Genomic DNA, 12,808 nt, shown 5'->3' with positions numbered 1-12,808 from the left:
ACCCCCTCTCTCTCTCTCTCCCTCTGTCTCACCGTCTAGTCCAGTGTCTCGAAGCCGAAAACATAGCACCACCGAGGGGACTAACTGGCTGTCAACCTAGCTCCCACGGCAGTCATGGCGGCGCCGTTAGCCCACTTCGATGAGGACTGGCAGGACTTTAACGAATTCAAGCCGTCCTCGGAGTCGGCCGACCAGCTGGACCAGCTTAACTCAAATGTGGGCGATTCGTCGTCGGGCCTAGACGATTTCTCAGACCTGGACAACAGTTTCTCGGGGGAGATCTGCAGCTTCAAGTCGATGGAGGACCTCGTCCACGACTTCGACGAGAAGCTGACAGTGTGTTTCCGAAACTACAACACCGCAACGGAAAACATAGCTCCCATTAAACCTATCTCGGAGGATAATTACTTGAAAGACGACGAGTGAGTGTGAATTTTATATGAGTTTTATTAACGCTAACTTTTAATCTCTTTGCTAGCTAGCCGTTTTAGCCTCATTGGGCTAACCTAACGTTGATGTGACCCGTTGAGGGTTAGGGAGTCTTAGCTTAGCTTTAATCAGTGTCGAGCAAAGTTTAGTTAGCTGGTACATGTTTGTTAAACGAGAATACACTTTCTGTTGTATATTTTCCATTAATTAACTTAATGAGACTCTACATTTTAGGTTGACATTCAGAAATGGAGGGACAGTAACACGTTGCAAATGGAAAATATAATTTATTAACATATTTTTCGCTGTCTGGACCTTATACGGATGAATCGCAAGTTCACATCTTCTTGTGTATGAGTGTTTGGGGGAGTGGGAGCTGCTGAAGGGAGGGGAGGGGTCATGCCACGTTACCAGTACTTGATTTCATGCTAGATTGGTTGATGTTAGCTATTAAACCACTGATCCATAAAGTGTATATTGAGTGTTAGTGACTGGCTGTTGACCCATGTTAATGTTGAATATGTGAAACACAACAAATTTGACTTTGACTTGACTTCTAGGAGCTCTGCTGTCACAGTGTGTCATACATGTAATGATTATTCTCTTAATCCTTACACTGTCAGCATCTCCTCTTGCCACCTCAACATCCCTTGTTATCTCAGTTGGATATCCTTTGTTGTATCTCATACTCAACATGCGATTCCTTCACAGCCACTCATCTCATCAATCCCACACTGAGCATAGACATCGCTGTAACTACAGAGCTGCATGAATCACCCTCCTCTTGACTTCTGTGTCTACCATTGCAACAATGTGAAACTCGTCCTTCTGATCACATCATGAATATAAGCTTCTCCTGCTCTGCCAAAAAGAGAAATTGCACTTCTACATAAAAGTGTTGCTCAACTGGAATCATGGAATTGACTGAACTACAAAATTGAATGTATACCTTGTAAAAACCTCCAAGCATAATGATGAAAAGAAAATGATGAAAGACAACCAGCAATGTCAGTGTGTTTAAGATACTTTGAAAAACAATGGTTTTCGGGCTGCAACTAATGGTAATTTTCACCATTGCAAAAAGAGCAGCAGTAGTTAGCCAATCAACTGGTAGTCTATTAGCAGAGACTTAAACAACAACTATTGTTATAATTAATAAATTGTTTCACTGATTTATCTAGAAAACCATTTTCTGATTTCAGCTTCTGAAATGTGAGAATTTGCTGCCTCTATATTTTGTATCAATTCTTCCTTGGTTTGACTGTCTTTAGGTTTGGACTGTTGGTCAGACAAAGTAGGACATTTGCAGACATCATCTTGGCCTCTGGGGAGTTGCGATGTCCATTTTTAAAAAAAAAAATTATTCATAAGATTTAATTAGGATTGAATTATCATTATTGCAGCAAACCAGCTTATTATTTTCTCGATTCATTGATTAATTGTGTCTAAAATGTCCATCACTACAACACCTCAGGTGACATCCTCAGATTGCTTATTTTGCTAAAACCAGAATGTATTCAATTTTACAACCACATTTGATGAAGAAAGCAGCAAATTACCACAGTTCAGAATCTGAAACTAGTGCATGTTTGGTATTTTTCCTTGAAACATTATTTTAATAACTAATCATTCATTATCAAAAAATACTTTTCTATCAGTTGAACAATGATTCAGGCTCTACAAGGGTCTGAACAAGCTAGTGTATTATTATCATGTTAGATAATTAACATCAAAGCTAATATTGGATAAATATCTAGCAGTTACCTCACAGATATTAGCTGATCAGTTGGACATGAGCATTGAGGACTTGTGACTGGACTCAAAGAAGACCTCTGGTGCCGATGTAAAGTTTTTACTTGAATGTTTTGTAATTTAACCACAACTTTGCCTCACACATACAAACCAACATTCATGCGTCACAGAGGGGTTGTAGTGACAGTTATGCGCAGTCAATGGTTCTCTAAATGTCTGGAGGATTTTAGGAAGGCTTGTCAGATGCGAGGGAAACTTCCATGGTTGTTATAGGTAAAGAAACAGAGGATGGAGGGAATGGAATAATTGGACATCAGCCCGGTGAAGCCCAAAGAGCAGTGCCAGGCTCAGTGAGAGTCTTTTCTGAATGACTGCACTTTTGCAGGACGTGTCTAGGCGCTTAACAAGTTCTCCAGTAAGACCATAGCTGAGACGAACATTGGGGATGACAAAGAGGAAGTGTGTTTCAGTTAGTCTGCGCAGAGAAAGCAAAATGTGTGTGTGCGAAAGCCAAGTTGTGCATGTGAATTATATGTTTGCCCATGTGTGCAAGATGCAACAACAAATGCATAAATGTATTCGAGCAAGAAATCCAGAAAAATTGGCACAAAGTTGAAGTAGAAACAAATGACTTTGTTCCTTGAAATCTGGACTAGGCTTGCTTTTGAAATGCAAATGCTCTCAGTGAAACTGAAGCCAATGGGGCCTTTTGGCATACACTCACGTGCCCGAGACAGCGTCACTGCTTGCGGCACAAAAGATATTTCCTGCCAGCCTTTGCCCTATTTAGAACAAGCCAACAGCCCCCTACTCACCAAGCTGTGCATGAGCACTTCAGGGTGAAAAATGCAAGTTACGTAAACACTTGTCTGTGTGTGTGTGTGTGTGTGTGTGTGTGTGTGTGTGTGTGTGTGTGTGTGTGTGTGTGTGAGAGAGAGAGAGAGAGAGAGAGAGAGAGAGAGAGAGAGCGCGAGAGAGGGTATGACGATGTAGAGCCACTCTGACACATGGGTTCACAGCATCCATCCTCGATCTGCTCGCAGCAGTCAGGGCCAGGAATAAAAACACAGTGACTTGCATGTGCACGTGAATTTTGTATCCTGCACCGACTCGATTTTCTGTCACAGTGTTTGAAAAAACATGCACAATGCCTGCAGTTGTCATTTTTTTTTCTACTACAAGGGAAGGAGAAGATTCACAGTCTTCATAAAACTACACATAACCTTTTAATGGCGTCTCCAGTCTCTGCTCATCCTGAATAAAATGAAATTAATGGGGCTTTTACAAATTAGCTGGAGCTGCAGCCAGTCGATGCTCACTTGAGTAACTAACACAAGCTGAGTGTAGAGTAAATTACTAAACAACCAAATGTACATCATTGTACACATTTAACAAGATGCTTCAATATGCTTTGACAAAGATGATGGTGGCAGTGTTGAACAATAAGCTTGTTATGTTTAACAGGCTCTGCTCCACCATCTGCCCGGCTGTGATATGTTCTCTGCCAGCTTGCATGCTTCACACTATTGTAAACATTCAACTGTCTGTTGGTATAATGCACACACTGTTTCTTAATTAGCTAGTTTAAACTTAAATAAGGGTCTAATGATCTAAACACACAGTTGATTAAATGTGAGTTTTTCAGACATTAAGTCTGAACGAGCTACCTAAACAGACCTTCATTTTAAGGTTGAACTAGCGTACATGTGTCAGTGTGTCTCACCAGGGAAATGTGTGATTAGGGAGTTGTTGCATTCGTCACTGGATTGAGGCGACTGCTGTGAGATGCAGCAGCAGGAACACAGTGAAGTTGTGAGGGGGGTGGAGGGAGGAGAGAACATAACACTGCCAAGTAATGCTGTGTCACAGTTAAAAGAGAAGGAAACGGTTTGTTTTATCAACTGTGATCTGAAAACCCTTCACATGTCTTCTGCTCTTTGCTCAAAACTTTATTTTGTCTATAATTACAGTATGTCATTCTCCAATCCTAATGAAATTATGAATCCTTCTTACTGTTTTTCCAGAGTGTGGAACGCTCTGACAGATAACTATGGCAACGTGATGCCTGTGGACTGGAAGTCATCGCACACTCGCTCCCTACACCTTCCCACCCTCAACCTCACGGAGCATGAGGTACCATACTCACACACAGTCTGTGATGTAGTGTACTGGTACAAGCACACAGGCTACTTTTCCATAAATCTGCACACTTGAACGTGAAGTGTTACCCTCCTGAAGAAGAGTCGAGACACAAAGTGTAAGCAGGTTGCTCCTCAATCTGCTTAACCACCTGTTTGTTGTCTCATCCATGTTCTCTCTCCTTCTGTCTCTCAATCTCTGCTTCCCCTCCTTCCCCCGATGGACAGAAGTTGGATAACCAGTCTTTGGATCTGTCTGACGATGAGGAGCTGAGGGAGCAGATGGATATGCACTCAATCATTGTCTCCTGCATCAACGATGAGCCGCTCTTCACAGCTGAACAGGTGATACGTTCACACACATAAGTGCGCACAAATGCAGCAGTTTTTTGTATATTTGATATCCATGTGGCTGTTTTGTTATATACAGGATCATTTAGAAATCGGCTATCAGTTAGATTTAAATAAATAAATACATCATCTGGTTTAACACCCCACCCAAACCACAAGTCGTGTGTCTTCAAAATGAAGAACTACAAATTCTGTACTTTTATCTAAGCCACTTTGTCTCTGTGCTGAAGGCCTTTCATATCTGCAGCAAACACTGTCAGAATATGCAAAAATCCTGGCTCTCGCTACAAAGAAATCAAGCTGTGACAAAGTGTCTGACAGATCAACACTGTAGGATTCTGATTTTAAATTACATTTGAATAGACTTTATGTAAGCAGCCAAAGTAATTACTCTTAAGTTCATCCTGTTTGTGCTGTACTGTTTTCTGTGTGTAAGTTTTTAGCCTTTAGCATTTCATGAAGTTGAATGCATGTTCAGCTCAGTTGTTTGCCCGCCTGCACACACAAATACAAAGATCTAAAGTTCCTCTGAGAAGCCAACTACAAACAGACTGAATGGGTAAAACCAAAATAACAATGCGAAAAAATACATTTGTTTAGCTAACAGAAGTTGTTGTGTCGGGTAATATTTGTTAAAGTAAGAAACTCCTGTGCTGAAGTGCTGCACATACACTTGGTTTGCACCATCCTTGATATTTTCCATGTGTCTTACGCAAACATCAGCTCAGGCAAGACATGCAGGTCACCAACCTTAATCTTGTGTCTGTCAGAGCATGTGTCACAGCTGCCGGAGTGCTCTGCTATACTGCTCTGTTGAATGAGACAAAAACAGCAGACAGTGACTTAGATCAACACATTAACATGAAACTCTGGCAGGGGAACCAGTGTCTGAACATGTATTTTGTGTGTGTCTATGTTTTCGTGGTGTTGTCTAGGTGATAGAGGAGATAGAAGAGATGATGCAGGAGTCTCCAGACCCAGAGGACGATGAGAGTCCCACCCAGTCCGACTTGTCCATGCTCTCTCAGGACCTCCACGCCCTGAAACGCTCTGGCTCCAACACCAGCTACGAGGACCGTGAGTACCGGCATGATTGTGCACATTTACAGTGGAGAGAATGAAAGACATAAAGCTCTAAAGTTAGTGCTCACCTCCTTGTGTGCGCCAGTGTGTGTCTGCACCTTTTAACACTCTGCTGCCATTTGTAAGCTTTCTAAATCACTTAATGAAGTGTAATGGGTCGTGAAGAAACAGCTACACACATGTAATACCATTGTTATGTAATGTGTGACAAACACAATCAGAGAGCAGTTGAGTTATCATCATAACGTGTTATATAATCGACAGCATATATTTGGCTTCAACACAATTTTTAGTGTGGTGGCGACTGAGCATGTTCCCCCCATTTTACCTTAAGGCCGTTAGATTTTGTCTCTGATATCTGTATATATTAACTATATTATGTAGTGTGTTTTACATATTACACAGTTCCTAATGAGTGTCATAATGTGTATTCGCAATATTTATACTGAGCCATTTTAACCTTTTCTTAAATCCACATCACTTGACTTGTGTGATACTATGTACTTTAAGTATAACCTGAATAAACTACCAAAGTACTATTTATTGCGAAATTCCATCAACACTTCCATGCTTCCAAACAAACCCATACACACAACAAATGCATAAATGTACTGCACATCATCTGTAATATATCCATACGCCACCCACAGGGCTGCGTCAGCTGTCTGTGTCTGAACTGACCGAGACTCTGGAGGAAGTGGAAACAGCCATTCGCCGCTACAGTGAGGAGCTGATCCAGGCTCTGGCCCTGCGAGACGAACTCGACTATGAAAAGGAGGTACTTTGATTTTTATCTTCTTAACTGTTGTGTTGAGTTTTTGAAAAGCTGAGCACCAAGTCAAAACTGACCAGATTATAGACAGCATTCAGGTGACTTTAAGGGTATAATCAGTCAGACAAATGTACAGTAACGCTTCACTAAAAACAAGCTTTTAAATGTTAAAATCAGATGTGAAAAAAGGACTATTTGAACATCAGTTGAGCTGTGAGAACAGACTGCAGTGCTCACAGCGAGATGGTCAGTGAATCTCTGGCAGCTTCATTTTTACAATGTAATTTGTCGTGACTGTCATAGTGTTTTTTTTTAACAGCAGATAAAAATAGATTTAGCATTACGTGTATAAATAAAGTCATGGAAAAAGTAAATTGTAGTGTGATCTGAAAAACCAACATAAATAAAATGACATCTGTTAAACAGGTGAAGAACAGCTTCATCTCGCTGCTGATTGATGTACAGAACAGACAGAAGGAGCACCGCGAGCTGCTGCGCAAGAAGAAGAAAATCAGAAGTACGACTACAACCGGACCCAACGGCCAGAGGACAGCCAGCACGCACATACCAGGCACAGTGAGTCATGTGGTGGCACAGGAGGAGGCATAAAGAAAGACCATCACATGAGCCCTGCATGCACGATGATGATGACGACTAGTGAAGCAGACACACGTATATGCAGCCACACACTTATTCAAATTATAAATAGATATGCATGATGCATGATGTGACATGATGTGCATGGGAAAGCTGCTTTTACTCTAGCACTGAGGGTTTGTGCCGAGCCTTTTCCTTCTCTCCCCTAATTTACTCTAGAAACCTCCTCATCTCTCTTCACTCTCTGTCTCTTTCCTCCTTCCTCTCACTCCTTGTAGCTCCTCACTTTGGAGGGACTCTCCAATGTCATTCAAAATGGTCTCCGTCAAACTTTTGGCAACACAGGAGGGGACAAACAGGTGCCCCTGCTATTTCTTTCCACTCCAGATGAATTTCTGTGCCGTTTTATTTTTCCTTCTTTTTTTTTTCCTCTGTGGTGTGTTTTTTTTTCTTTTCTTTTCTTTTCTACAGCTACCATCGCTGGTATTTGGTGTCATTTTTTCTGCCATTTCTTTCATCTGTCTTCTCTTTGTGGTTGATTTTTGTTTTCTGTTTTTCTCCACTTCTGTCATTTTTAGTCTTTTTTTAAGTAACTTGATTTCAACAAAGTATTACTCAGTCACTCGTCATTTTCATTTTGCAGCTTTTACTGTGGCGTATTCCCATTGTTTCTTTGTTTCAAGTCAAGAAGATACCGTTGCATAATCACTGCTTTTTTTAACTTCACATCAGTAAACATTTGCTCTGAAAGGTTAAAACCAAACTGCAGTTACATTTAAATCTGCTCTCATTCACTTCATGACACTGGCAAACAACATCTTTTATAATGCTGTCACAAGAGTTTGGCCTGATTTTGTTCCGAGATTGAATTAACAGACTGCACTGAAAGTGGCAATATATATATTTTCCAATTGTTTAATTGAATCTTACATGATCTTTTCCACTCAGTACCTGACCACAGTAATCCCTTATGAGAAGAAAGCAGGCTCCCCATCAGTAGAAGACCTCCAGATCCTCACAAAGAGTGAGTGTACCAACACACAAACACACATAATGATAAAATGAGATGTGACTTTCTCTTCGGTTTGTTTGTACTCAAACCAAAGGCATTATTGTCTTTGTTTTGCCTCAGTGTTTGTTTTGTTTTTGAAATGTAATGTACTGTTCTTTCTCTGCTAGTCCTCCATGCCATGAGGGATGACAGTGAGAAGGTACCTGCCCTGCTAACAGACTACATCCTCAAAGGTAAATATACTTTCCATACTTTGGCGTCAGGTAGCAAATAGCAACTGCAGTCATTTTGCAACAAAAACCTTTGAGGAGTGGAAATGATTTGTTTCAAACAGTGTGCCAATTGGGATTTATATTTAGAGGTGTGTGTCGCAGCCAGGTGACTATTTGATTGTGTTGGTTCCACCTGACATTCACACACCCTGTTCCTCTTTGCTTGAAAGTGGAAGTACAAAGTTAATTTCTCCATTTTCACGGTAGCTGATAATAGAAGAAACCGTATGACATAGAGAAAAGAAAATATTAACACTCAACACAAATGTTCATTTTATGGGAGGGAAAAAATGCTTTTCTTGCCACCCTTCACTGTTGACCGTGTACCTTCCTTGTCTCTCGTCTGTGCTGCATTGTCCTTTGGGTAGCTCTGGTATGAGAGCAGTGGAAACTGAGGTTTGTGAGGCACTGACACATTAACACAGGTTCTTCACCTTCAGCCTTCTATTCTGAGCCTTTTCAAACGCCCCTTTTCTCTTTCTCTCACTCTGTGTAGTATCACTTTCTCCCCTCAAAGCAGCTTTCCCTCACTCACTCTTCGCTGTAGCGCCTGTCGTGCTGTGCAGTGCTTGTGGCTGCACTACACCCACCTTGAGACACCCAAAGCACATAATTCCCCTTTACTGCCAGCTTCTAGTAGCAGCTGTTCACATGTTTGCTTCTCATCTGTAGCTACTGTTTCCTCTTCTCTCACCCCACATCTCTCCCTGTGGTAGTTGCTCTTCCATTCTTTATTCTTTATAGCTGTCACAGCTCTCACAGAACAGCATTGATGATTAACTCATCTCTTTTTGTCTCCACAGTTCTTTGTCCCACGTAAAGCCAAAGGCGAAGCCTTGTGTTTCCAGGACCTTCCACTGGACCACCAGATGAGGGTTCTGGTAATCTGGATGATACCAGATAATGGATTAAAATCCAAACCTTCCTCCCCATTTTTCACAACATAGACTTTCTTTCCTTGTGGCATTTTTTACTCTGCCATTTTTGTTCCTAAGACTTTAACTCTAGATATAACTCCTTGGTATGTATAGTCATAATATTTTATTGTTTTATTGCCTGAGTTCTATAGCCCAGTATATCCTGACTGCATGATGATCAGTGTTAGTTTGAACACCTCACTTCCTGATTTACCAGTGGCTCTTGAACGGTAAAGGGTCAACGAAATAATGAGGTGTGTTTTTTAATCTGTGGGCTTCATCAGCAGGCCTGTGTGAGGGAAATGCAGTCCAATCCGTTTTGTAAACTGAATGCATTTGCATCAGTGTAGTCCATGCTTGACGAGAAAACAAATTCTGGCAAAATCTCTGGATCTTAAAGTGCGAGGCGAGCTGTGGTATCAAGTATAAATCTTGTTTTTCCTGTTTGGAAACCATTGTTTTAATAGCATTGGATGATCAATTCATGCTTGCTAAGGATTGAGATGATCAAACCCTTTAATTTAAATATCCAGATTTGTTGGTTCACCTGTCTTTGCATGTTGGTTTTGGGTTCGCGCTCAATATTAGCAGTTAGTCGAATGTTAAAATGAAATATTTTGTATACGATTAAGTGAAATTGCACAGTTTTGGGAACTTTTCACTTTTTGAAAAAGGGAAAAAAAAAAGTGAAATGGACGTAAGAAAGTAATATCTGAATGAACAAACATGTAAAGCATATTTTTGGATAAGGAGTTGTTTTTAGTGAGATGAGGCACTTGCCAGTTGCCACTTTTGTGACCACGTTGCAACATCATTTTGTAAATGCTGTCCATTGACCTCTAAGCCCTCAAGTAGTGACCCAATCCCCAACAACTTTATCACTTCCACATGAGTCGGCAGATACCTCATGTATTAAATTTTTTGCATTAATAGAAATCAAGCTATTTGGCCGTATCGTTAGATAAATAGTGTAGTTAAGATCATGTCCACTTTGATAATTGTGTAGTTAAGCTTCTATGATAAGCTGTGGGTTTTCTTTATCTGTTGACCCTTTAACTGTTGTGTACATTTTAGGCCTTTGGTGGTAGCACCAGTCAGTGATCTGGTCATGTAGTGGTGGTTATGTGATGGATGTACTTTAGAGTATGTCTCCCTAGATTAGTGTTAGATGAAGCTTAGAAAATTAAGATAGGGGTGGCGAAAACATCTTCCACAATATTTGTTGTCATGCATCCTGTTCCATCACCTTCCTTCACCTTAGCAGTCAGCATGAGATTTTTAACAGCCTTAAAGGGGCCCTCCACTGATTTTTGCTCATTGCCATCAGCTTGTGTGTCATTAGGAGCACTATTCAGCCTGTTAAAACAGCTGTACAGTGTCTTCTGTGACTTTGGAGGAGGTTTTTCAAAGTTTAGAAAATAACCCTGATGATGTCATAGTGATGTCATCAGGGTTATCTCAGCTAGTGCTTGAGACTACAAATTTATAACAGAAAGTTTGTTTTAAAAACTCAGGGCATGGAGTTTGAAAGACGTCAGTGTTTACCAAACAGAGTGGCTCTAACAAAAAGATGCCATCAAGTTGCATTATGGGAACTGTAGGATAGATACTAGGGACTAAAAGTCAGAATATCACAGCTTCGGCCTCATCAGTTTTGACCACTTTTATGTGTGTCTTGCAAGTCTCCCAGCTTTATGTCATTGCAGTATTAAATCACTGGAGCACCCCTTTAAAACCATGCTACACCAATCTAACACTGCACTTCATGCCGTGTCATCAGCAAGGTGGTACACTAACGTTCAGATGACCAGCTACTACAGGTGCACCACACACTGTCAAATCAGGTCTGGTCTAGCTCTCAGGTACGATCATCAGTGTTAGAATCTCGTTCTGAAAGGTACTGACATTCCTGAGTCTGTGTATGTTTCCAACAACATTTTAACAGCAAGAGTTGCTGCACTTTTATCTTTTCACTCTCTAAATCTCACTCTAAATACCTAGACGAGCAGATGGAGGTAATCATGGTAGCCTCTTGACTAAATCAGGGTAGCATTACAGATGTTGATTATGTCATGATTAAACAAAGTTAAAGGCATAGGCTCTGCTTAGCAGGATAGTAGTAGGTGTAGCTTGCAATTTAATGGCACATGCAAAGGCCTCTCAGTAGCATCCGCATGGTGTAGCAGTGTAGTGACAATAACGTAGATGCAGTAGTGACATCCAGCAGCAAACTTTAGTTTATTAGAAAATCAGTGGTTGATTTGTAAGAGAAGGTGAAACTGTTGAAAAAGGAATTTACTTTTACTGGTTAAAAATGTGAAGCATGGCTTTCATGCTTGCAGCCAGAAGAAAAGGGCAAAAGAAGAAGATGGGGTACAATAAAGATTGTGGATGTTGGGAGTGATTGCACAAAGGGTTGCTTAAATACGAGGGGTCCATTTATTCTTTTGTAAAGGATGACAAAAACTCATAGTGCTATATTTAACCATTTATATGTACTGTTGCCAGCGTTGAAAACATTCAGAAACCTAGCATGTGCTGCATGCACTTTACTTCTGAAGAACGCGTTTCTAATTATGGATAATTTATTTGTTTACAGACATATTAATATCACACTAAAGGGACAAGTGCATGTTGCAGTGAAATGCAGAAAACCTTAAAGCAAACAAGTATTAATCATAACCAGTCTAAAGAAAATCTCCAGAAGGCTTGTGGCAGTGATACACGAGTGATTTTAAGAAAACGTCCCTCAGTTGATCATAATCTGGTGAATCAAAAGCTTCAGTGAAAATGGTTACGACACCAACTGTGTAAATTAATCTTTTGTTTTATAATGAAATGGCAGTCGGCACGGGGGTCACTGAAAGATCTCGTCTCAGGCCAGAGCCCTTCATCTGGTCTCTTCTTAGCAGACATATCAGTGTAACTACAACTTAGAGATTTATATTTATATATGTACAACAAAACAAGCAACAAAAAAAGAGGCTGCCTTTGTAAATGCCTGAAAATGTTTTGTACATTAAACCAATTTTTTTGTTTTTAATGCAATATAATTCCCCAGTTTGGGGTTTTATGTTTACTATCTCATGTGGTACTGCAGTATATTAATTTATTATGTAAATGTTCATTTTGTAACCATATTATTGACTGTAATGGTACAAGTGTTTGTGCCCACATTGGATTGCAACTCATTTCAAATAAATTAATATGTGAAGACTTTAATGTGGTTTGGGTTCTATAAGGTGTGTGTGTGTGTGTGTGTGTGTGTGTGTGTGTGTGTGTGTGTGTGTGTGTGTGTGTAATCACAACTTCATTAGAGCAAAGAACAACTGGCGTGTGTCTAACGTTGTAACACTACCTTTTTTCAAATAATCCAGTGGGTTCACTCATTCATAAAAAGCAGGATAATTTCCTAAAGAGCCACTCCATCCTTCTGTTCACCTCAAAGAATCAAAATTCTCAAATACTTTTTACCAATCAGTGAG

At 40.4% G+C, this 12,808-nt stretch overlaps 1 protein-coding gene across 5 annotated transcripts; it reads left to right on the top strand.

The window, feature by feature from the left end:
• The first annotated feature begins 33 nt into the window (after window positions 1-33).
• fez2b (fasciculation and elongation protein zeta 2b) lies at window positions 34-12,545 on the top strand. Of its 5 annotated transcripts, XM_023430113.2 has the most exons (11): window positions 34-422; window positions 4,206-4,314; window positions 4,548-4,664; window positions 5,606-5,747; window positions 6,404-6,531; window positions 6,952-7,101; window positions 7,401-7,481; window positions 8,071-8,146; window positions 8,302-8,367; window positions 8,775-8,802; window positions 9,210-12,545. In XM_023430113.2, exons 1-10 carry the CDS (start codon window positions 115-117, stop codon window positions 8,783-8,785), a joined length of 1,188 nt encoding a protein of 395 aa, XP_023285881.1. In that variant the 5' UTR covers window positions 34-114; the 3' UTR covers window positions 8,786-8,802; window positions 9,210-12,545. The 5 variants fall into 5 exon arrangements, 4 of the variants coding, with proteins under 4 accessions (XP_023285881.1, XP_023285879.1, XP_023285880.1 ...); XM_023430111.2 differs by lacking the exon at window positions 8,775-8,802; XM_023430112.2 differs by having other exon boundaries at window positions 8,775-12,545.
• Window positions 12,546-12,808: the final 263 nt, after the last annotated feature.

This window comes from Seriola lalandi, unplaced genomic scaffold (assembly GCF_002814215.2).
Source record: "Seriola lalandi dorsalis isolate HSWRI2012SDOR001 ecotype SW California unplaced genomic scaffold, Sedor1 jcf7180002054901, whole genome shotgun sequence".
NCBI classification, from domain to species: domain Eukaryota; kingdom Metazoa; phylum Chordata; class Actinopteri; order Carangiformes; family Carangidae; genus Seriola; species Seriola lalandi.
Note: the sequence above shows the minus strand (reverse complement) of the source record. Positions and strands in the feature narration are given on the sequence as shown.